We start from the raw sequence: 26,319 nt of genomic DNA, 5'->3' as shown, positions 1-26,319 counted from the left end.
ATGATGAGAATCTCCCGTTCCACCTCATCACCATGAGAATCTCCCGTTCCACCTCATCACCATGAGAATCTCCCGTTCCACCTCATCACCAGGAGAATCTCCCGTTCCACCACATCATGATGAGAATCTCCCGTTCCACCTCATCACCATGAGAATGTCCCGTTCCACCTCATCACCATGAGAATCTCCCGTTCCACCTCATCACCATGAGAATCTCCCGTTCCACCTCATCACCATGAGAATCTCCTGTTCCACCTCATCATGATGAGAATCTCCCGTTCCACCTCATCACCATGAGAATCTCCCGTTCCACCTCATCACCATGAGAATCTCCCGTTCCACCTCATCACCATGAGAATCTCCCGTTCCACCTCATCACCATGAGAATCTCCCGTTCCACCTCATCACCATGAGAATCTCCCGTTCCACCTCATCACCATGAGAATCTCCCGTTCCACCTCATCACCATGAGAATCTCCCGTTCCACCTCATCATGATGAGAATCTCCCGTTCCACCTCATCACCATGAGAATCTCCCGTTCCACCTCATCATGAGAATCTCCCGTTCCACCTCATCACCATGAGAATCTCCCGTTCCACCTCATCACCATGAGAATCTCCCGTTCCACCACATCATGATGAGAATCTCCCGTTCCACCTCATCATGATGAGAATCTCCCGTTCCACCTCATCACCATGAGAATCTCCCGTTCCACCTCATCACCATGAGAATCTCCCGTTCCACCTCATCACCATGAGAATCTCCCGTTCCACCACATCATGATGAGAATCTCCCGTTCCACCTCATCACCATGAGAATCTCCCGTTCCACCTCATCACCATGAGAATCTCCCGTTCCACCTCATCATGATGAGAATCTCCCGTTCCACCTCATCTCCATGAGAATCTCCCGTTCCACCTCATCACCATGAGAATGTCCCGTTCCACCTCATCACCATGAGAATCTCCCGTTCCACCTCATCATAATGAGAATCTCCCGTTCCACCTCATCACCAGGAGAATCTCCCGTTCCACCTCATCACCATGAGAATCTCCCGTTCCACCTCATCACCATGAGAATCTCCCGTTCCACCTCATCATGATGAGAATCTCCCGTTCCACCTCATCTCCATGAGAATCTCCCGTTCCACCTCATCACCATGAGAATGTCCCGTTCCACCTCATCACCATGAGAATGTCCCGTTCCACCTCATCATGATGAGAATCTCCCGTTCCACCTCATCACCATGAGAATCTCCCGTTCCACCTCATCACCATGAGAATCTCCCGTTCCACCTCATCACCAGGAGAATCTCCCGTTCCACCACATCATGATGAGAATCTCCCGTTACACCTCATCACCATGAGAATGTCCCGTTCCACCTCATCACCATGAGAATGTCCCGTTCCACCTCATCACCATGAGAATGTCCCGTTCCACCTCATCATGATGAGAATCTCCCGTTCCACCTCATCACCATGAGAATCTCCCGTTCCACCTCATCACCATGAGAATCTCCCGTTCCACCTCATCACCAGGAGAATCTCCCGTTCCACCACATCATGATGAGAATCTCCCGTTACACCTCATCACCATGAGAATGTCCCGTTCCACCTCATCATGATGAGAATCTCCCGTTCCACCTCATCACCATGAGAATCTCCCGTTCCACCTCATCACCATGAGAATCTCCCGTTCCACCTCATCACCAGGAGAATCTCCCGTTCCACCACATCATGATGAGAATCTCCCGTTCCACCTCATCACCATGAGAATGTCCCGTTCCACCTCATCACCATGAGAATCTCCCGTTCCACCTCATCACCATGAGAATCTCCCGTTCCACCTCATCACCATGAGAATCTCCCGTTCCACCTCATCACCATGAGAATCTCCTGTTCCACCTCATCATGATGAGAATCTCCCGTTCCACCTCATCACCATGAGAATCTCCCGTTCCACCTCATCACCATGAGAATCTCCCGTTCCACCTCATCACCATGAGAATCTCCCGTTCCACCTCATCACCATGAGAATCTCCCGTTCCACCTCATCACCATGAGAATCTCCCGTTCCACCTCATCATGATGAGAATCTCCCGTTCCACCTCATCATGATGAGAATCTCCCGTTCCACCTCATCACCATGAGAATCTCCCGTTCCACCTCATCACCATGAGAATCTCCCGTTCCACCACATCATGATGAGAATCTCCCGTTCCACCTCATCATGATGAGAATCTCCCGTTCCACCTCATCACCATGAGAATCTCCCGTTCCACCTCATCACCATGAGAATCTCCCGTTCCACCTCATCACCATGAGAATCTCCCGTTCCACCACATCATGATGAGAATCTCCCGTTCCACCTCATCACCATGAGAATCTCCCGTTCCACCTCATCACCATGAGAATCTCCCGTTCCACCTCATCACCATGAGAATCTCCCGTTCCACCTCATCACCATGAGAATCTCCCGTTCCGCCTCATCATGATGAGAATCTCCCGTTCCACCTCATCACCATGAGAATCTCCCGTTCCACCTCATCACCATGAGAATGTCCCGTTCCACCTCATCATAATGAGAATCTCCCGTTCCACCTCATCACCAGGAGAATCTCCCGTTCCACCTCATCACCATGAGAATCTCCCGTTCCACCTCATCACCATGAGAATCTCCCGTTCCACCTCATCATGATGAGAATCTCCCGTTCCACCTCATCTCCATGAGAATCTCCCGTTCCACCTCATCACCATGAGAATGTCCCGTTCCACCTCATCACCATGAGAATCTCCCGTTCCACCTCATCATAATGAGAATCTCCCGTTCCACCTCATCACCAGGAGAATCTCCCGTTCCACCTCATCACCATGAGAATCTCCCGTTCCACCTCATCACCATGAGAATCTCCCGTTCCACCTCATCATGATGAGAATCTCCCGTTCCACCTCATCTCCATGAGAATCTCCCGTTCCACCTCATCACCATGAGAATGTCCCGTTCCACCTCATCACCATGAGAATGTCCCGTTCCACCTCATCATGATGAGAATCTCCCGTTCCACCTCATCACCATGAGAATCTCCCGTTCCACCTCATCACCATGAGAATCTCCCGTTCCACCTCATCACCATGAGAATCTCCCGTTCCACCTCATCACCAGGAGAATCTCCCGTTCCACCACATCATGATGAGAATCTCCCGTTCCACCTCATCACCATGAGAATGTCCCGTTCCACCTCATCACCATGAGAATCTCCCGTTCCACCTCATCACCATGAGAATCTCCCGTTCCACCTCATCACCATGAGAATCTCCCGTTCCACCTCATCACCATGAGAATCTCCCGTTCCACCTCATCACCATGAGAATCTCCCGTTCCACCTCATCACCATGAGAATCTCCCGTTCCACCTCATCACGATGAGAATCTCCCGTTCCACCTCATCACCATGAGAATCTCCCGTTCCACCTCATCATGATGAGAATCTCCCGTTCCACCTCATCACCATGAGAATCTCCCGTTCCACCTCATCACCATGAGAATCTCCCGTTCCACCTCATCACCATGAGAATCTCCCGTTCCACCTCATCACCATGAGAATCTCCCGTTCCACCTCATCACCATGAGAATCTCCCGTTCCACCTCATCACCATGAGAATCTCCCGTTCCACCTCATCACCATGAGAATCTCCCGTTCCACCTCATCACGATGAGAATCTCCCGTTCCACCTCATCACCATGAGAATCTCCCGTTCCACCTCATCATGATGAGAATCTCCCGTTCCACCTCATCACCATGAGAATCTCCCGTTCCACCTCATCACCATGAGAATCTCCCGTTCCACCTCATCACCATGAGAATCTCCCGTTCCACCTCATCACCAGGAGAATCTCCCGTTCCACCACATCATGATGAGAATCTCCCGTTCCACCTCATCACCATGAGAATGTCCCGTTCCACCTCATCACCATGAGAATCTCCCGTTCCACCTCATCACCATGAGAATCTCCCGTTCCACCTCATCACCATGAGAATCTCCCGTTCCACCTCATCACCATGAGAATCTCCCGTTCCACCTCATCACCATGAGAATCTCCCGTTCCACCTCATCACCATGAGAATCTCCCGTTCCACCTCATCACGATGAGAATCTCCCGTTCCACCTCATCACCATGAGAATCTCCCGTTCCACCTCATCATGATGAGAATCTCCCGTTCCACCTCATCACCATGAGAATCTCCCGTTCCACCTCATCACCATGAGAATCTCCCGTTCCACCACATCATGATGAGAATCTCCCGTTCCACCTCATCATGATGAGAATCTCCCGTTCCACCTCATCACCATGAGAATCTCCCGTTCCACCTCATCACCATGAGAATCTCCCGTTCCACCTCATCACCATGAGAATCTCCCGTTCCACCTCATCACCATGAGAATCTCCCGTTCCACCTCATCATAATGAGAATCTCCCGTTCCACCTCATCACCATGAGAATCTCCCGTTCCACCTCATCACCATGAGAATCTCCCGTTCCACCTCATCACCATGAGAATGTCCCGTTCCACCTCATCACCATGAGAATCTCCCGTTCCACCTCATCATAATGAGAATCTCCCGTTCCACCTCATCACCATGAGAATCTCCCGTTCCACCTCATCACCATGAGAATCTCCCGTTCCACCTCATCACCATGAGAATCTCCCGTTCCACCTCATCATGATGAGAATCTCCCGTTCCACCTCATCTCCATGAGAATCTCCCGTTCCACCTCATCACCATGAGAATGTCCCGTTCCACCTCATCACCATGAGAATGTCCCGTTCCACCTCATCATGATGAGAATCTCCCGTTCCACCTCATCACCATGAGAATCTCCCGTTCCACCTCATCACCATGAGAATCTCCCGTTCCACCTCATCACCATGAGAATCTCCCGTTCCACCTCATCACCAGGAGAATCTCCCGTTCCACCACATCATGATGAGAATCTCCCGTTCCACCTCATCACCATGAGAATCTCCCGTTCCACCTCATCACGATGAGAATCTCCCGTTCCACCTCATCACCATGAGAATCTCCCGTTCCACCTCATCATGATGAGAATCTCCCGTTCCACCTCATCACCATGAGAATCTCCCGTTCCACCTCATCACCATGAGAATCTCCCGTTCCACCACATCATGATGAGAATCTCCCGTTCCACCTCATCATGATGAGAATCTCCCGTTCCACCTCATCACCATGAGAATCTCCCGTTCCACCTCATCACCATGAGAATCTCCCGTTCCACCTCATCACCATGAGAATCTCCCGTTCCACCACATCATGATGAGAATCTCCCGTTCCACCTCATCACCATGAGAATCTCCCGTTCCACCTCATCACCATGAGAATCTCCCGTTCCACCTCATCACCATGAGAATCTCCCGTTCCACCTCATCACCATGAGAATCTCCCGTTCCACCTCATCATGATGAGAATCTCCCGTTCCACCTCATCACCATGAGAATCTCCCGTTCCACCTCATCACCATGAGAATGTCCCGTTCCACCTCATCACCATGAGAATCTCCCGTTCCACCTCATCATAATGAGAATCTCCCGTTCCACCTCATCACCAGGAGAATCTCCCGTTCCACCTCATCACCATGAGAATCTCCCGTTCCACCTCATCTCCATGAGAATCTCCCGTTCCACCTCATCACCATGAGAATGTCCCGTTCCACCTCATCACCATGAGAATGTCCCGTTCCACCTCATCACCATGAGAATGTCCCGTTCCACCTCATCACCATGAGAATCTCCCGTTCCACCTCATCACCATGAGAATCTCCCGTTCCACCTCATCACCAGGAGAATCTCCCGTTCCACCACATCATGATGAGAATCTCCCGTTCCACCTCATCACCATGAGAATCTCCCGTTCCACCTCATCACCATGAGAATGTCCCGTTCCACCTCATCACCATGAGAATGTCCCGTTCCACCTCATCACCATGAGAATGTCCCGTTCCACCTCATCACCATGAGAATCTCCCGTTCCACCTCATCACCAGGAGAATCTCCCGTTCCACCACATCATGATGAGAATCTCCCGTTCCACCTCATCACCATGAGAATGTCCCGTTCCACCTCATCACCATGAGAATCTCCCGTTCCACCTCATCACCATGAGAATCTCCCGTTCCACCTCATCACCATGAGAATCTCCCGTTCCACCTCATCACCATGAGAATCTCCCGTTCCACCTTATCATGATGAGATGAAAACAGAACTCAGCAGGGCTGATTTTAACTTTACTTGATAAATCTGCCTTGACAGGAGGCAGCATGAGATCCTGCAGTACAGTAGATGTTTGCAGACATCAGAAAGCAGCAGTGCTAACATGTAGCAAAGTGTGTTGGCCGATACCTTCCTGAGATATTTACCGACATAACACCTCAATTAAACACCTTTTTACTGTAGTACAATTGCTCAGCACATTATTTCACTCGTTTCTAGAAAACATAGTTGCTAAATTTTGATATGTACTGACAATAATGTGGTTGTTTATTAGGAGATAACTGTTTACATTCACATTTTCTATCATTTTCAAGGTGAATTATTCTGACACAGTAGGACATCTTGATTCTGACACTTTCAGAACCGAGATGATCAATGCAGCCGTTGTAGTTGTGAAGATAACCTGCATTTATTTGGGGTATGTCATTTCAGACCGGTGTCAGAAACAGTCGTCCTCGTTAATAAAATGCTATGGTTGCTAAGATTTCCTTTGTGTTTCTTCGCACCAGCTGGCCATTGTCGTTTCCTCCTCTTGCTGCTGAAACGGCTCTGGCCAGTCAGGAGAAGTCCTGATGACAGGTTTGTTGATTGATTAAAGTTTTCTTTCTTCTTTTCAAAAGTCACATCTTTGCTCAGTAAACAGAAACTGCAGCTGCTGCTGTTTCTTCTGGGCAGTGAAGGTCATTTAATCCGCACCATGTTGGAAACATGTTGTCATTGCAAACTGAAATCTGAGCTCTGCGTTATTGAACTGTTCTCAGCAGTACAGCTCAGCTCAGCTCAATGAAGGTAGGTACACCAGAAAGAGGCCGAACCAGTTTGATGACTGGCCTGGTTAGCTGGTTTTCGGCCGGGACTGGTGGAATATTTAGAAAATTAGCTAAGCTTGTTGAGGGTTGAAGGATTTTTTGCATAACATTACAGACTGGAAACTCAGCTGATTTGAAAGCAGCATGTGTGTTTTGGGCTACAAGGGCCCCTGTGGTGGAGACCAGCATCCTCTAATTAATGTGATTATGGTTGGGCGCCCCTACTCAAACATTCAGCAGACTACTTCACTCAGCAGACCATCCCACCTAATCAGGACCCTCTGAATGTTTTCATTAGCATAGAGATGCAAACTTGTTTGCAGGAGTTTGCTGAATAAGTCAGGCAAACTCAGGCTGAGCGAGCCCTGAAAAAGCTGCCAGATCACGACCTCGTCAGGAGTGTGTCAGTGTGCAGGTGCAGCATTAGGTGTGGGACTGAGACGCTTCATTACAACAATGTATTTTCATGGTTTTTTTTCTGTTTTTTTCTGTTTTTATTCCACTTAAACCAGATTAAGAGAAGAAGGTAGAGCTGCTGTTGAATGACACTTACTGGCTGAGTAATGCTATCTCCCCCCACCCCACCCCCACGTAGAAATGTGCTACGTTCCTGTAATCTCCTACGAGAATATTTGTTTTTATTTAATTTACTCCTTGGTTGTCAAGCAAACAGTCCGGTCCCAGAACCGGCCCACCAGAGTGTCCAGTCTGGCAGGCAGGATGAGTTTGTATTTGTAATATTAAAATAACATTGAAGGTTTTTGTTAAAAAGTTGTATACATAATGTACGCTATATATTAACAAAGTGCATATAGGGTGGGACTTTTAACGGTTATGATAAATTAATTACAGAAAATGAACACATTTAATCAAAGATGCATTTTAATCAACACAGAATGTGTCAGTGCACGATTTCCTGGTGAGGCTTACACACCGTGCACATCGTGCACACCTTACACACCCTGCACATCGTGCACACCTTGCACACCCTGCACATCGTGCACACCTTGCACACATACGGTGGATCTTTGCTAATAACCAAACAAGTTTTCAGATGCTTCCAGCTGCACTCTTATAAAAGAGTAACTAGCAAGAAATTTAGTGACTTTTTCTGATGTTATTGGAGACATTTGGTGACTGACATGAAAGCGTGATTTGTTTACTATTTGTTTACATACCCCCCCCATAAGAGTGTTTCTTGATCAGTGTTCAGCTGCATGAAATAAATGCATTTCTCAGACATAGACATAATAGAGTCTGAGTTTACAATATTAATGTCTGTCTTTATTTATTTATTTTTTGTTTAATCATCCACTAAATCCATTTAAATTAAAGAAATGTTGCTTCTGGGGCAGATTAAAACGTCATTAATCGAGATTAATTATCACACTGTCTGTAATAAATTAGATAAATCTTTAATCAAGTTCCTTAATAAATAAATATTTATCTAAAACAGAATTTCACAGTAAGAACAAATTACTACTAAATACATGAACATGTTCTGATGACATGATATGAATAATATAATAATGAAGAATAAAATTAAGAATCAACGATGCCCTTATAATCAATACAAACTTTATTTGTACAGCGTCGTCGTACCTAAAGCAGCACAATGTGCTTTACATGTTGAAAACAACAAGAAGAGTTGGACAAAAGCATATTAGCACACACCTGATCATTCACACACACACACACAGGCACAGAGACTCATCCCGTTTTGATACATCCACCTCTAAAACCATCCTGTCTGTCTCTTTAACCAACAAGTTAATAAATAAATGTACATTATGCGCTGCTGGGAGAAAACAGCAGTCACACCAGGAGTCGGCCCGTTGGGTCCTCGAGATCGACTTCCCTACAACTTTTACATGCGTGTTGGAGAAGGGATACATCTAAAGGTTGCAGGACTCCAGGACTGGATCGAGCCGCTCTGATCGAGAAGCTTCGATAAACTAAAAGGTCTTGAGCCTCTTTTTAAAAACATCAACCGTCTCTGCGGCCCTGAGGTTCTCTGGCAGGCTGTTCTATAGGCGAGGAACGTAGTGATGAATGGAGGCCTCGCCGTACGTTTTGGTTCTTTAGGAAGAATTAACAGGCCGGTCCCAGAGGAACTCAGGGTCTGCTAATAATTTAAAAACAGATTGGACAAATAAGAAAGCCCAAGACCATTAAGACTTTGTAAATGACTAAAAGAACCTCTAATTTTATATCTAAAGGCTTAATAAAGCCCGGCTGTCATTCTGCTGTCATGAAACTGGACAGGATGGATTAAAAACAAACAAAAACTATAACACTGAATTATACATCACTTTCTTAATCTTTGCTCACCTCTGTATTGTATATAGTCATATTAAACATGTATAACATCTGAACTTCTTTTCTGAAGAGGCCTGGTAGGTCTGTTCTGCTTTTTCTCTGCCGTCTTCTGTTCAGCTTGCTGGAATGTCCTGTGGTCAGGTAGTGTAAGATGTTCATGTTTGCACTGGAAATGCTCGACAAATAGCATGTTTCCTTTGACGCGTTTCAAAACATCTGTACCTTTTTCACAGTTGTTTTCACTCCCTCAACAGCAGTGATCCTCACTGTTAATTCAACAAGATATACTAAGACAAGAGGAGAGCCGCCACCCCCCAAAAAGTGTTCCCATGCTACGTATCCTGCTACGTTGCCAATCGGTAACATTCAGCTTTTTAGTGAGGAATGGTTATCCTAAATATTGCACGGAGTAATGACATTCTCATGCATCAGTATATGGTGAAAATACAATAATAATACAGAATGTGGTCGTTCTTTTTCAGTATATATACAGAGCTACCGGCGGAGCAGCTCTTTGGTGGAGTTCGGTGCAGCTGAAATCAGTCAAAACTGGCAACTCTGACAGGGTCAGTTAGGGCCGTTTGGACAGCAAAGTTTCTGCAAGCAGTCTGCAGCTCTAGTTTGTGGAGAGAACTGCAGCGTTGAGGATCATTATGCCTTGTTTAGATGCATTTTCAGAAAGCCAGAGGCTGCTTCACGAGCCGCAAGGCAAGAGTCGGAGAGACGCATGCGATGAGGAACACTACATCCAGACTAAAGCTCTGCATGACGCTGGTGGATCTTCACACTTCTTTCTCGAAACTCCTCTAGGACTATCTGTTTTCACCTGTCACTACCAAGTCCCGGTGAGAGGAGTGGGTGGGGGTATAACAGTGGTTGGACATGAGCTTTCGCCTGTATGGAAAACACTCAGTGGCCTGTAAAGTCCCAGTGAAACGTTTGTTGGAAAACCAGAAACCTGCGAGACGGAAGGGGAGGGATTGTATCACAATGACACACACACACACACACACACACACACATCTGTATGATTCTAGGGTGGCTGTCACTTGGGAGCAGTTCAGAGACATTGTGATTGGTTTGAGAAGATCTTTGATGATGCTGCTGTCTGGTATTAGTCCCAGAGGACTGCAGGTCCTGAATAGATGGGAGGCTCTAATGATGTGCTCTGCAGTCATCACAGTGCGCTGTAGTCGAGTTCATTCCTGCCCATAGACTGTATATAAAAGATGGGCGGAGCCTCCGTGACGTCTCCCGTAGGTTTCCAAAGAGCTGAATTGAAGCTCGGTGGCCCACATCTTGGCAGGGGCATGTGTGTCTTCCCACCTGGAAAATACAAATATGGGCAAAGAGGTGGAGCTGAGAGGGGGGTTGTGAGCGTCATGGTGGATGATTGACTTCGAGCGAACCCTGAGGTGCCTGTAGCTAAGAGCTAACCGAGCTAACCCGGAGATAACAGAAGATAACCAGCTAACGGAGGTAAGCGGGCTAAAGCTAAGTCACGTTGTTAACTGGCGAAAAACCGTCTACGTTCTTCTAACTTGAAGCGGAGATCGGTACCTGTCAATCAAAAGGACACACCCTAAATATGAGAACTGTTCATAAATATGAGAACTGCTTTAACGTTTTTCAGAAATATAGCTCCATATTGACATGAAGGATCATACAGTTGCTACACATGACCACGAGAATCTCTCGTTCCACCACATCACCATGAGAATCTCTTGTTCTACCTCATCATGATGAGAATCTCTTGTTCTAAATCATCATGATGAGAATCTCTCGTTCCACCTCATCACCATGAGAATGTCCCGTTCCACCTCATCACCATGAGAATCTCCCGTTCCATCTCATCACCATGAGAATCTCTTGTTCTAAATCATCATGATGAGAATCTCCCGTTCCACCTCATCACCACGAGAATCTCCCGTTCCACCTCATCACCATGAGAATTTCTTGTTCCACCTCATCACCATGAGAATCTCTCGTTCCACCTCATCACCATGAGAATTTCTTGTTCTACCTCGTCATGATGAGAATCTCTCGTTCCACCTCATCACCATGAGAATTTCTTGTTCTACCTCGTCATGATGAGAATCTCTCGTTCCACCTCATCACCATGAGAATTTCTTGTTCTACCTCGTCATGATGAGAATCTCTCGTTCCAACACATCACCACGAGAATCTCCCGTTCCACCTCATCACCATGAGAATTTCTTGTTCCACCTCATCACCATGAGAATCTCTCGTTCCACCTCATCACCATGAGAATTTCTTGTTCTACCTCGTCATGATGAGAATCTCTCGTTCCACCACATCACCATGAGAATTTCTTGTTCTACCTCGTCATAATGAGAATCTCCTGTTCCACTTCATCACCATGAGAATTACTTGTTCCACCTCATCTCCATGAAATCTCCCGTTCCACCACATCATGATGAGAATTTAATTGAGCTCTTTCAGTTCAGTTATTGATTTCCTATTTTTCATTTTTGATGGGTTGAAGTTTGTCTCATCACATATCTGTCTGTGGATGTTTCAATGTTTTCTGTTTGATTTGCTCAAAGTGTAATGGTGAGAGACCGGGGTGGAGAGGTGAACCCAAAAGGAGAACGCACAGATGGAGAGGTGAATGAAGTTTATTTAGTAACCAGTTCCTGTTGGTCTGGTCCAGGGCCAGGGATGAACTTCTCAGATAATTGGAGTTCTGGTGAGAGTGGAGGTTACCGGGGTGTGATCTCTGGTTGTGTTGGGTCGTCCTGGTTTGAGGCAGGGCGAGCATGCAGGCACAAGAGGTTGGTGAAGTTTGGCTGAGGAGGCAAAGAAAAACAAAAATGAAATCTTGAGCTATGAGTCAAAGGATAAGCACTAGAACTGGCCTGATTACCACGCAGTAAAGAGAGACATCTGGCGAAGACTGGAGCTACAGCTTGTCCTTAAATAGCAGGCTCTCCTAGCAGGATAATCAACCCGGAACATGGGCTCCAGGTGGTAGCAATTGAAGCTCCAGACTCCGCCCCGAGTTCCCCCTGGCAACCTGCATAAACTCAAATAGTAAACCATGACAGAAAGTATTTCATCTATAGCTTTGAATAGATGTAGCTAGATCAAAAGAATGCCACCTCTATGGTAGTCAAATAACTTGACTTTCATGTGAGCGTGCACTCTTTTGATCTGAGGTCATATTCGAATGCGAGTCGCGACGGTGGTCAGGCTCAGGCCACAAACGTTTATCACCCTTCGGTGCCTCACTAGAGCGGTCCGCTCCCACCCGAGGCACTGCCAGCCTGCCCATCATGAGCACGCATAACACGGTCAGTTAAGGGACCATTACAGTCCATTGACTGTAATGGTGCGCCCGACTCATGCCAGGAGGGGTGTTGGCGGGTTGGTTGGCGGCCAGTGCAGTTGGATGACAAGCTCTAATGCTCAAATTAAGTCTGATGTGAGTCAGCTGTGTTGCATCAGGAAAACTTCCAACACTTGTAGGACTGCGCTTCAGGACTGGAGTTGCCTACCCCTGGCTTAGGGTGACAAAGGCGACGGATCACCTGTCTCTGACCCAGCCGTGCATAGAATGGGTCCTCCTCCCCGATTGATGGCAAAGCGACTTTCAGACAGGCATAGCCCCGGGAGGAACCTGGAGCCGCAATGTGTGTTTGAAGTGTCGATGATCAACATACCCTGCAAATCACATTAGTTCTCGCAGCTAACTGCGTTTTCGTCAACGCACAAACCAAGGGATCCACCGCTAAGACTTATCTGGATGTGGTTTGGGCAGGCGGAGCATACCCTGCACTGCCCGGCTGGAGAGTGGGCAACACCATCCGCTCCACGAGAAAACCTTCTGGGCTCGCAATCTCACCAGAGTGGGGTCTTGACTGGAACTCCTCGGGGGATTGACAAGATAAGTGACCGTGCTGAGGAGGGCTTGTTCCGAAGGGGGAGAAGACATTGAACCCCCTGTGCTCCCTCCAAAGGCGGAAAGGAGGGTTAGGTATCCAGGTGGCGTGCGAAGTGGGTGGCCAGGGCGTGACTGCCGCGCACTGCGCTGATGCAAAGGTTCCAAGGGCATTGCCGTCGGCCGGATGCTGGCCATACCCCCCACACACGCCTCGACGGCAAGTCTGTCGTAGCCCTTGGAACAGGCCGGCAGGAGTGCACGCCAGGGTTTGTTAATTTTTAATGTCATTTGAGACTGAGTTGTTAAACAAATCTACCCACCTGAGACATCTGAGCCAAAGCTGCACATATAAAGTTGTGTGTTTGATGTTGCAGGGACTGTAACGGCAGTGTGTGAGGTGTCCCAGCGTATCCAGGACAATGCACGCCACCATGAGAACCACCTGCAGCTTTGCCGAGTGCAGAAACTGCTGAAAGGACGGAAGACAAAGGTGCTAGCTGCAGGTTAGTCTCCATGTCCTCTGTCTGTTGTTTCACATCCACAAAACAAGAACTGAACACAGAAATTGTTGAACCTTATTTATTTCAGTTTTATTTTATTCACCCTGATTGGAAATTAAGCTCTGCATTTTACCCCTAGATAGCAGGGGGAGCAGCTGAGTGCTTTAATTTACTCCCCTTATGTTTATTAGAGTATAAAAGTCTACTGACAGTCTGTAAAAATGCTATGAAAATGTAAAAAATGTTTCCCTTTATTTTTCTGAAATCCCAAAGTCAATATTTGTCCTAATCAAATCCAAATATGTCATTACTGGAATTATTTTAACCCTTTTAATGACAGTTTGATAACACAATGTCACTGTTTTTATATTAAAGAAAAAAATCATGTAATGAAACTGCCATTGAAAGGGATAAAATCATCCATATAAGCACATATTGGGTAATCAAAAAGTACATATTAAGTAATTTTGATTTGAACTGAAGTTTTTCAGTGATATCTGGGAAGAATAAAGGAAAATAATAAAACTTCCTCACCCACCCTTCCCATCGTCTCTGGGTAGGGCAGATGGCTTTTTCATCTCAAGCTCGGGTTCTCTACCAGAGTCCTGGGAGCTTGAGGGTCCTACGCAGTATCTTAGCTGTTCCTAGGACTGATCTTTTCTGGACAGAGATGTCTGATGTTTCACCAGGTATCTGTTGGAGCCACTTCTCCAGTGTGGGGGACACGGCCCCCAGTGCTTCGATCACTATGGGTACTGCTGTTGCTTTCACCCTCCAGGCCTTCTCCAGGTCTTCCTTGAGGCCTTGGTACTTCTCCAGTTTCTCATGCTCCTTTTTCCTGATATTTCCATCAGTGGGGATGAATACATCGATCACTATGGCTTTCCTCTGCTGCTTATCTATGATCACTATGTCCGGTTGGTTGGTCACCACCATTTTATCTGTCTGGATCTGGAAGTCCCAGAGGATCTTAGCCCTCTCATTCTCCACCACCTTGGGAGGTGTCTCCCATTGGGACTTAGGAGTCTCCAGTCCATAGTCTGCACAGATGTTCCTGTACACTTTGCTGGCTACTTTGTTATGGCGCTCCATGTATTCTTTGCCTGCCAGTATCTTGCACCCTGCTGCACCCTGGTGCTGGATTGTTTCAGGGGTTACTTTGTACAGTCTGCACCTGGAGTCCTGCCTGGTATGGTAGATCTGAGCTTCGATGGCCCTGGTACTTAAGGCTTGCTCTTGTGCTGCCATGATTAACGCCTTTATGCTGTCCTTCAGTCCAGCCCTCTCTACCCATTGGTGGGACTTGTTCAAATTGACCTCTTCAACGATCTGTCGGTGGTCCATCCCATTTAGGGGTTTTTCCTTTCATGATGGTTCCTCTAATTCGGTCTCCTCCAGGTTCCGTTGCCTGAGAAATTCACTAAGTGCTTCATCCCTTGGGACCCTCTTCCTGGTGTATTCATGGAGCTTAAATGTTTCATCTTGGATAGAAGCCCTGATGCTCACTGGTCCTCTTCCTCCCTCTTTGTGCTTAGCGTATAGTCGCTGGACACTGGGCTTGGGCTGGAACCCTCCATGCATGGTAAACACATCATGGTTTCCATTTGCTTGTGGTATGCCAAGATACTTATAACTCTCTTCCACATCTGTTTACCTGCCTTCTGGGAATGCAGTGGCCTCCGTATGGACTACCTTCCTCCTCTTTGTTACCATTCGGCCACATTTCTCCAGTTCAAACAACATTCCGATGTCCCTGCTGTAGATACTGGTAGTGTAGATCAATGAGTCAAGAGCTCGCTCACTCCTAGCATACAGCTTGATGTCATCCATGTAGAAGAGGTGACTGATGGTGGCCCTTTCCAATCCATAGTCAGTCTTGTTGATTAATTGGCTGAGGGGGTTCAGGCCTATGCCAGTGTGCACAGGCCTGAACACTGGCATAGACAGCAGCGGGGACAGGGTATCTCCTTGGAATATGCCACATTTGATGGAGACTTGTGCAATTGGTTTGAAGTTGGCCTCGAGGGTGGTCTGGCACAGCCTCATTGAGTTTGCAAATAAGGGTCCTAGACTGACATTTCAGGATCCATATATGTAACATAGGCTTTCTGGTAATTAATCCAGGCAGTGCACAGGTTTGTCTGTCTGGTTTTATTAACCAGCAACTGGTGTTTGGCTCTTCTGGCACCTTTACCAATGCCTTTCTGTGTCTCTGCCATGTACTGATCCATGTGTCCACTTTTCGTAGACACTGTGAAGCCAAACAGGACCTTCCATGTTGTGGAGAGGCAGGTTAGAGGCCGATAGTTGAATGAGACTGTTCCATTCTGGGGATCTGTCAGTATAAGGACTGTCCTTTGGTCAGCCATTTAGGGTGGGTTCCATCCCTCAGCAGCCGGTTAATTTTAGCTGCTTTTTAATTTGTGGACCTTGTTCAGGGAGGGAGATGTCATCTACTCTGAGTTCTTTTAGCCACTGGGCTTCACTGCACTGTTGCAGTAGCCCATTTGTCGCCACATAATATGTGACGCAGACCTTATTTGATCGGTCAACATCTGAGCCAGTATGTCTGTTCAGTTACACTCAGCTTGAGGTTGATAGACTGTTGTATTGAAAGTCTTGCCTTAGGGCCTAACTGGAAGGTATTGTACGCAGTCTCTTGATTGCCAGTATTTATTCATTTCAAGGGTAAATAATAAATGCATGCCATTTACAGGTGAGATGCTGTTTCTGCACTTCTTGCAATTGGATACTTTTAACGGGGGCTTTTTGGCACAACACCAGTTCCCTCTTCCTAGATCCCTTCCAGTCTTGTGCTTTTCCATGCAATAGTAAAATTCTTACAGAAACTACTCCAAAAGCCCAAGTAGTGTATTTATAAGTGGGTTTTTATTCACCATTGATTCCTTAAATATTTTTCAACATACTGATTTAAGAGGGGTTCTAACCTGCAACATGCTTTTTAAATACTTCCAGTAATATTACTAAAAGCCTGTATCTCTTGCTCACTTTATGCATTTAAAAACAGCAAAGTCAAAACTCAAACAAATAAAAATGTGTCAGACTGCCTCCAGGCCTGTGGAGCAGGCAGGAAATAAAAACACTTTATGTTAAACCATTTTCTTTAATTGAAACATTCATAAATTTCCAGAATATATGTCTAAGAGAAGATCATGGGAGATCATGAGCAAAAACTCAAGGTGGAACTACCCCTCATTTCTTCACGTCAGTGGACCAGTTGTAGAAAACGTTCTAGTGTATTAAATCAAGCACACCGATCCCCATAGAAACCGTTGTGTTTTGGGAGAAGACGTGCATGTGTTGCAGTGACTGACATTAAGCGTAATGTTAAAAGAACGTGTAGTTTTCTCTTCTACGTTAGCATCAGCAGGAGCTGCATAAGCCCCTCCCCCCTCCATAAGAATTCTCTTGAACAGGGGTGCCCAAACTTTTGGCCTCCAAGGGGCCAAACTGAAAGTGATCCAGTGAGCTATGGGCCAAACACTTCAGCTTTAATGATGAAACATAAGTAAATGTATGAAGTTATTGTAGTTATTGTTTAATAGCTATTATGGTGTATTTTTCCTTTTTGGGCAAATAAAATGTTACATAGAAAAATCAATGTGGCAAAAGAACAATAAAGCCACAGTTAAAGGGGCAAGAAACAATAATTACAGCCACTAAACTGCAACATGTCGACAAGAAGAAACTGTGTGTGTGGAACAAGGCCAGGTGCCGATACTTAGTGGGACACATGAAGTTGGTCTGTGGACATCTCCAGTCTCTCCATGTTGGGTTGCACCTGGCTCACTGACAAGGTGAGGATGTCATTGAGGTGAGTCAGTCAGGGTCCCTCTGAGTCTGGACTTATCGAGGTTCATGACACTTGTTACTGTCTTTTCATCAGCTCTGTGGGGTATATAAACAACCACTAGTGGTGCAAAAGTAAAGTGCTGGCGGGCTGATTTTGGCCTGCAGGCCCCACTTTGGGCACCCCTGCTCTAGAAGCTGTGTAAGCCCCTCCCCCCTCCATAAGAACTCTCTAGAACAGGGGTGTCCAAACTTTTTGCAAAGAGGGCCAGATTTGGTAAGGTGAAAATGTGTGGGGGCCGACTATTCAGCCTGACATTCTTTGAACCATTAACATTAAATACAAATGAACTTTTTTTGCATTTTTTTTTTTAATTGCAAATGGCATACTTTTACTTTTACATTTTTTTTCCATTAAGTTTTTACCTAAATCACAAACCACAAAAAATGAAGAAAACTATCAAGGATATCTAAGTTCATGTGAAAATATTTACATATTATTCACTATTATATGCTCACTGTAAACAAAATTCAAAACAGTGATCACGGCATATTTAAACTGTGATTTTGACCATCACAAAAAAATTAATTAACTGAGATTTAAGAATTTATTCAACTCAGAGGACTTAACAAATATCTTGCCTGCACTAATGTGAAGGGTGATACTGGGATCTTGACTGCAGTATGTAGTCCAGGTCCGGCTCAAGAGCAGTGGTTTTGATGCGTAAGACGTCACGCAGGTGAGAGTCACTCAGTCTCGTCCTCATGCGGCTCTTGTTAATGTTCATAACAGAGAATGTCTTCTCACACATGTATGTGGAGCCAAACAAGCTCAGCATTTTCTTAGCAAATGTCCGAATTGCTTGGAACCTACCTTCATCCAGCTGGCGGTAGAAGTTGACAAGAGGGAGCTGTTGGTGCCGACTGCGATGCTCAGCGTCACACTGCAGCTCAATGAGCTCCAGCTGCAGGTGGTCTGGAGCGTCATCAGGGTCCACGGAGAAAGGAGAGCAAAAAAGCGTGATCTCCTTTTCAATAGCTGCAAAGTCCCGAAAGCGCTGCTGAAATTCCTCAACCAGAGATGAGATGTCTGCTGCATACTTTGTCATTTGCGCACTGATATTGTTCTGTGGGAAACTGGTCATAATTTCCTGCAGTGATGAGAAATCTGCGGTATTGGGCTGCGCCTGTGACAGGTGCCTTTGGAAATGTAGCAGCTTGGTCCGAAAGGCTTTGATGTGTGAATACAGTTGGCTTACCACTGCATCTTGCCCTTGAAGGCTTGTGTTCAGATGTTGCGTTATGTCAACTAAAAATCCCAAAACAGCCAGCCACACAGGATCATTTAATTGTGACATGGGTTGTCCCTTTTTTGTCAAGAATTGTCCAATTTCCTCCCTGAGAGAGAAGAAGCGCTGCAGTGCAGACCCCCGACTGAGCCATCTTACGTCGTTGTGATACAAAACATCTCCGTATTCAGCCTGGATGTCGAGAAGAAACTGTTGAAAGTGACGGTGGCACAGCGCTTTGGAGCGAATATAATAGCCTTTATCACGGGTTTCATAACATTATCATACTTCATATATTTGGCACAGAGGACTTCTTGATGAGTAATACAGTGGAGTTTAATAGCGCTGCCTCCTTCTTCCCTGACTTTGTTTCACACAAGGGTTTATAACCCACTCCGCTCGCCAGCCATGCCAGGTGCGCCGTCCGTAATAATCCCGGTGACTTTATTCCACTGTAGTTTCATGTCATCTACGGCGGAACAAAGAGAAACAAATAAATCTGTTCCTCTTGTTTGGCCCTTCAGACTCTGGAGGTCCAGAAGCTCTTCACTCACGTTCATGTCATTGTCCACTCCTCTCAAAAAGATCAGTAACTGAGCGGTGTCGGATGCATCCGTGCTTTCATCGCAGGCTAACGAGAAAAAGTCAAACTCAGTTCCTTTTGCTTTTAACTGTCTCTTAATATCTAATGAAACGTCTTCAATTCTCCGTACCACAGTGTTACGAGCCAGGCAAATATTGGCAAACTCTTGCTTCTTGGCGGGACAAATTTTCTCAACAATTTTCATCACACAGTCTTTAATAAATTCACCCTGAAAGGTTTGCAGTGCTTTGCAATCAGCGTTGCCACCTCGTAGCTTGCCTTTGTGGCATTTTCATTTGAGTCATGGGTTCTTGTGAAAAAGCGCTGCTGTGCCGTTAAAACAGCTTCCAGTTGCTTGACTTTTTCACCGCGTTCGTTCCCAGTTAGCTTGTCGTAGCTAGCATGTTTCGTCTGGTAGTGCCTCTTGGTGTTGAATTCCTTGAAAACAGCCACAGTCTCTTGGCAAATTAGGCAGACACAGTTGTTTCGTATTTCAGTGAAAAAATAATCCAATTTCCACCTGTCCTGGAAGAGGCGGCCCTCGCAGTCAACTTTCCGTTTTTTGTTTACAGTCGCCATGTTAGAAATGGACGTGGCTGAAACGATCACGCAAGGCCAAGGGTCACGGCAGCCAGGGTGCGGCCACAGGGCTACTGCCATCTTCTGGTGAAAAGTAAAATAGCTTTTTTGTACACATGTATTTTATACTGTGGTCAACAGTGCTGGCGGGCCGCATATTATTGACTTTATGATAGAGGCCGCGGGCCGGTAAAAATTTGACCACGGGCCGCAATTGGCCCCGGGGCCGGACTTTGGACATGTCTGCTGTAGAAGCAGCATAAGCCCCTCCCCATCCAGAACAACTCTCCATACATACACACCCACAGTGGGAAGAGATGATGTATTTGTCCTCTAATGACCTGAAATGGCAGGAAATTTATTGTGTTGACCTTTAAGAAAATGTGAGACTGGAATGTGAAAATTCTTGAAGAAAAACTGCTTTTTTACACAATTCCTAACATGTGGAAAGTCAACCAACATGAAGACCAGAAAGCGAGGGCCAAACGACCGAACGCTCAGAAAAGTTGATTAATTCTCCGGGATTGATCAGTTCCTCCACTGGAAATTAGAATATTGTCTCCAATAATACTCAGTAGATGTGCTGATGCCCTCTACCTGCCTCCTGTTAGCAGCTTATTTCCACTCCTTTGTTGTGGCTCCCTGCACTTGTGGAGCGGTGCCGCGCCCCCCCCCCCCCCCCCCCCCCCCCCCCCCCCCCCTGTTGTTTGTCTCCAGAGGATCTGGCTTCATTGTTGCGCTACTCGCCCTGCCAATCTCCCCCAGGACCAATTAGAGTCCAGCTACATCTCATGGACCTCAAGATAAAAAGGAAGCCAGTGTGTGTTTGTGTGTGTTTGCTGGTTCTAAGTAAATGTGTGTGTTTGGAAATGCAGGCTTGCATCTGAGAGTGAGAGTGAGCGATGAATAGCAGCTCATCTCTCTAATGCCAGTGTGCAAAGTTTCAAAAGCTTCCCCTCATCCCCGTTCTCAAGCCTTTGGAAGTCCAACGGCTCCGTTCTTTCAGCCAATAAAGCTTCAGTCCCACCAGGCAGACTTCAAACCTGCAGCAGCATCTCCCCATCCTGCCGACCCATTCTCCTTCCTCCCCAGCGTTACCACCTCTGAAGGGGGGAAAGGGAAAGCTCTGGCTTTTACAGATGAGAAGCAGCAGACCCTCTCAGACATGTTAAGTAGCTCTGTGGGGTGGGAGGGGGGCAAACGTGAGACACAAAGCCTGAATCAGTGGGACATGGATCCATCACACAGCCGGCCTGTTCCTGTTTCTGATCGTCCTCCTTTTACTTCGCTTTTCAGCAAAGATAGCTCAGTTTTTCTGTCATATTTCACACATATCTGCGCTCCTCACTCATAAATCTTATTTCCTTTCTGTGTATTTGTTTTTCCTAAAAATGAATCTGTCAGTCACTCAGTCTGAGTCATTTTATTCCCTAACAGGTCTTAAAATGAGGTAAATCTAACCTTATCGGTGGGATGTGCTGGAAGAGGACGCCCTCTTATGTTGATGTTAGACAACAGAAGATCCAGCATCATTAAACTGAAGCTTGCTGTTTTATTCTAATGTTCAGTAATAAATGTGTTTCTGAGCCAGGTGACATTACCTGCAGAGCTGGTCATCGTTTAGACCAGGTGTTACTCTACTCTGCTGGGAATAAAAGCTCCAACATCAACTTTTACTGAAAAACTGACAAACCTTTCATTAAGATGGAGAATAGCATCAATAAGTCTCATTTGTTTTTTATGTGTGAATAAAGCCAGACAAAAGCAGACGTAAAACTCCCCCCTCTTATCGCAAGCGCAGATCTTTGTTGACTTAAACACACACACACACACACACACACACACACACACACACCACCATGTAGAAAAAGTTCATATAAGTGCTTCAAGATTTGCTGGTTTTGTTTTATTTTGCTGAACTGTTTGTGATTTTCTGTCAGAAACGAGCAGGAACCACATCTGAAGGCCGTTTGCTCCGCTTTGCTGTTGCCCCAGCATCCCCGCTCCACCCCCTGGCTTATGGTGCTTTAATACGCAGGAGCCTCTGTGGGAACACGCAAACGGAGGGGCGGTTTTGGGATTCAGCTGTTTGAGGGGGACCTTTTTCATCGCTGCACTGTGCAGCGGAGCAGAGTTGCTGGAGATGCTGGTAATGAAAGCTGCAGCAGACGTCTGCTGTCTGGAGATTGGCCATCGAGATGCCAGCATTAAAGTCGTTCATTACATTTCTGTTTTAACTGAAGTATTTTAGTCTTTCAACCAGAAGTTTTGTCCGAGCATGTCTATGAAATCACACACACACACCCCCAGCTTCCTCATTACCGTCGTCCAGCTGACTGATGAGTGAGCAGAGGATCCCGTCCTCTCTGTGAGGAGATCATGTCCTGATGTAAGAATGAAATTCAGGCGGGTTCTGCTTCCAGAGTTTCCATCTAAACAAGCCAATGCTACGTTTGTTCTGTAAACACACCTCCATCATCCTCCGCCGTCACGTCTCCAGCATGTTTTCATTTGAAACTGGTGGCATTTTAAAGCAGTGTGACCTCCGCTCAGCCCTGCCACTTAATCTCAGTGGGCTTGTCTGCAGCTGAAATGTCCTCCGTGAGCCCCGAGGCTCAGCTGCAGTCACTCAGGATAACTACAATCGCAGGCTGCTGGCTGGTGCAATTACAAAATTACCCTGCACGTAGGACCAGTTTTCATCTTATCTGTCCAAATGTCAGCGGCTTGCTTATTAGCTATCACCCCCCTGCTGCCAATCAGAGCGAGCGAGGCGAGCTTTCCGCAGCGACCACACCCCAGCACCACCACCTCCTGCTGAGTCCTCAGTAATACTTCCGTTCTTGCTCGGAGCGTCTTGTTTTTGTTCAGAAGAGGATTTTTTCTGTTAACTCTGACATTTCTGTAGACTAAACCTCCGCCGGTGCTCGCTGTCAATTAGTCTGTTTATCGGCCATTTTGGATCAATACACCCAAACCTCTTAGATTAAATCTGGAACTTGAATTAGAATCTAAACCAGCTGTCATCGTCTGCACGTACCTGAAGTTGGTGTGAAACTCAGGCAGGCTGTGCTGGTTAAACCATGTCATCCCACCAGCAGCAGCCTGAAGCCTTGATCCTGACGGCAGGATGGATCCATGTTGTCATGATGTTTCCAGCAGGTTCTGATCCTACCATGTGAATGTGGAGCTGAACTGGAGACTCATCAGACCAGCAACGTTTCTCCATCTTCTATTGTCCAGTTCTGGTGAGTCTGTGTGAATTGTAGCCTCAGTTTCCTGTTCTTACTGACAGGAGGGAACCGCTGTGGTCTTCTGCTGCTGGAGACCATCTGCTTCCAGGCTGGACGGGTTCAGAGATGATGTTCTGGTTGGAACCAGTGCTGACTGGACTTTCCGTCATCTCCAACCAGTCTGTCCAGTCTCCTCTGACATCAACCAGACATTCTGGTCCAGACATCTGCTGTTTCTGAGTCAGACCAACGACCATGCCTCGTTCCATCCCTGAAACCCCCCCAGCTGTTTTTAACCAGCTGTTTGAGGAAGGTTCTGATGGCATCAGCTGGATCCCAGCAGAGACACGTCAGCAACGTGCGTGATGTGAGCTGATCCCAGCAAAGCTTTGGAAAGGCTTCTTCAGGAAACACTGGAGCATTCTGGGAGACAGAAGGGAGATGACTTCTTCTGGTTATTGTTCATCTGGACTCCTGTGTTCTGGTTCTGGTGGTAGATGTTCTGCTCTGCTGTGTTTTACTAACACAAATTTCCTGAATTAATAACAATCGTCTGGAAACGAGTCTAATACGTGCAACCAGAACTTTGGCGCTGATTGCTCTGCGGTCCATGCCAAAGCTCAAAGCAGCAGTGTAATTACATGTATGACACAAAGACTGGCTCCTGTTTGTTTTGATGAATCTTTTATACCAGGAAGTGACCCTGCAGAGTTTGGTCTAATGAAGGAGAATAGCAGCTGCCTCGCTCTCTGCTGCACTTCCAGAGTTTACAGCATCAGTTTGTCGTCTCGTCTCTGCAGGCAGGTGGTACATCCGTGAGGGCTGGCTGAACATCGTTCCTGCAAAGGGTGCTGAAGCGAAGCCCAGGATGTTCTTCCTGTTCTCTGACATGCTGCTGCAGGCTCAGCCCTGCAACCCGCTTCATCCCAGCAGCGGCGAGAAGTTTGCCGGTCAGCACGCGTATCCACTTCAGGACGCCGCCGTGGAGAAGGTGTTTGGTCACACCAGGAGCAGAGGAGGCTTACTGAGCGTGAGTTTCCGCCAGGAGCTCAAACTGAATGCTCCACAGTGTCGGTGTGGCTTTAGTTCAGTTTAAACAGCCATGTCTTTTATTTTCACTCTTTTATTTGACTTTTTATTAATCTTTTTTATTTATTTATCTTATTCTCATTTCAGCCGCCTCGTATACAGGCGGCTGAAATGAGTTTCCTCCGCAGGGTGGCCGGGCTCTCCCTTAGAGATAGGGTGAGGAGCTCGGTCATCCTGGAGGAGATCAGAGTAGAGCCGCTGCTCCTCCGCATCGAGAGGAACCAGTTGAGGTGGCTCGGGCATCTGGTCAGGATGCCTCCTGGACCTCCCTGGTGAGGTGTTCCAGGCACGTCCCTCTGGGAGGAGACCCCGGGGAAGACCCAGGACACGCTGGAGGGATTACATCTCTCGGCTGGCCTGGGAACGCCTCGGGATCCCCCCCGCAGAGTTGGCAAATGTGGCTGGGGAGAGGGAAGTCTGGGCTTCCCTGCTTAGGCTGCTGCCCCCGCGACCTGACCCCGGATAAGCAGCAGAAGATGGATGGATGGATTGTTCTTATTTTTTTATTATTTTTATTTTTTGTCTGTGTTGATTATTGTTCATAATTATACTGTTTTTTTATAGTAAATCCAAAATGATTTTATAATTTATGTTTGGGGTTTTACTAAAAGGCGCTTGGAACAAGAACATCAGGGTGGGAGGATCACGGAGCTGTGGACACCGAATGGACCGGATGGAGGCTGAGTTAGCCGTAGGTTAGCCGTAGTTAGGGGGCGCATCGATAGGAAGATGGCAAATGTTCTGCAGTATGTCTTTAACGGAGAAGCAGAAGAGCAACAGGAAGGACACAGCGATGAGGAGGGGGGTGCATTAGTACCGCGACTGAAACTTACGTCAGAACGTGGAAGTGAACTCTGCACTGCCCCCTAGTGGATGAGCTGACTGAACCGTGGCAACATAGAAGATGCTGAAAGTAGGGGGGCGGAGCTGTATGGATGTGGGGGCGGAGCCTCTGGTCTGGGGAGGAGTAACTGTCAGACATGTTGTTCTGAACATGCTGAGTGAAACGTGAAGATGTGTGATGTTCAGATCTGTGATCTGGATGAGACCTGGCGGTGCAGACTTCGCTTAGGGCAAAGGCTTGGTGGGACGAGGGTGGGACAGTAAGGACTGGGATGAGGATAAGGGAAATGAATGGAAAGGAAAGTGTGTGTGTGTGTTTGTTTCGACGGGCAGACAGCATGGCTTGTTGGCTCAGATTAGGCTGCAGATCCGTCTCTTCCGGCCTCCAGTGAAGGCATCTTCCTCAGGCCTCTCTGGGATCTCGCTGCAGCTTATCTAATGGCAGAAATGGCATTTCATTAGCCTCTTATCCCACCGCGCCCCGCATGCATACTCAATAGCATTACACATAATTTCTCATAACGACACATTATTGATCGTGGTTTCCTACCTGGGCCGGAGGAAAAGGGCTGTCAGCACTCCGGGGCCTTCCTCATCCCAGACCATGAAGAATTAAAGCCAAATTAAATTTGACAGCTGTAAATGCCACGGCAATCTATATGCAAAGTTTGAAAAAAATATTAAAATTTCCTGCCTTTTCCCTCCCTCCTTTGGTTACATATGTTTACAGAGAGATGGCTCTTATTTTCCTCTTCTCCCTCTCTGCGTGTCAGCCTTCCTCATCCTCACTCCGTCCGCAGCCTTCCTCCGGCTAATATTCCCTCGCTGCTTGAATATTTTCCCACATCCCTGACAGATTCTCTTTGATGTATAAATAATCAAGCTAAATTATGTGCAGCGATCAGCCTCTCCACTCTGCCGTTCTTATTATACAAAGTAATTTCTACCTAAGAGGGTCAGATTTCCTGACAAATCCCTAATTACCGCCCTGCAATAGAGGAGGAATTTATGTATGCATAAATCACGAGCTGTCTGAGTGGTGACGCCTAATTTCATGAGCCACTTAATTCTG

General features: G+C 46.8%; 1 protein-coding gene across 1 annotated transcript in view; it reads left to right on the top strand.

Moving 5' to 3' along the window:
* Nucleotides 1-26,319, top strand: part of arhgef39 (Rho guanine nucleotide exchange factor (GEF) 39) — a gene marked incomplete at both ends in the record, with an annotated part of 98,534 nt that overhangs the window by 54,873 nt on the left and 17,342 nt on the right. Inside the window, 2 exon segments of the mRNA XM_079263110.1 lie at nt 13,696-13,826; nt 24,121-24,345. Of these exon segments, the coding sequence (XP_079119236.1) occupies nt 13,696-13,826; nt 24,121-24,345 (356 nt within the window).

The sequence above is a fragment of the Telmatherina bonti genome (assembly GCF_933228915.1).
Source record: "Telmatherina bonti genome assembly, chromosome: 23".
Classification (NCBI taxonomy): domain Eukaryota; kingdom Metazoa; phylum Chordata; class Actinopteri; order Atheriniformes; family Telmatherinidae; genus Telmatherina; species Telmatherina bonti.
The sequence above is the reverse complement of the archived record's forward strand: the minus strand, read 5'-3'. Positions and strand labels throughout refer to the sequence as shown.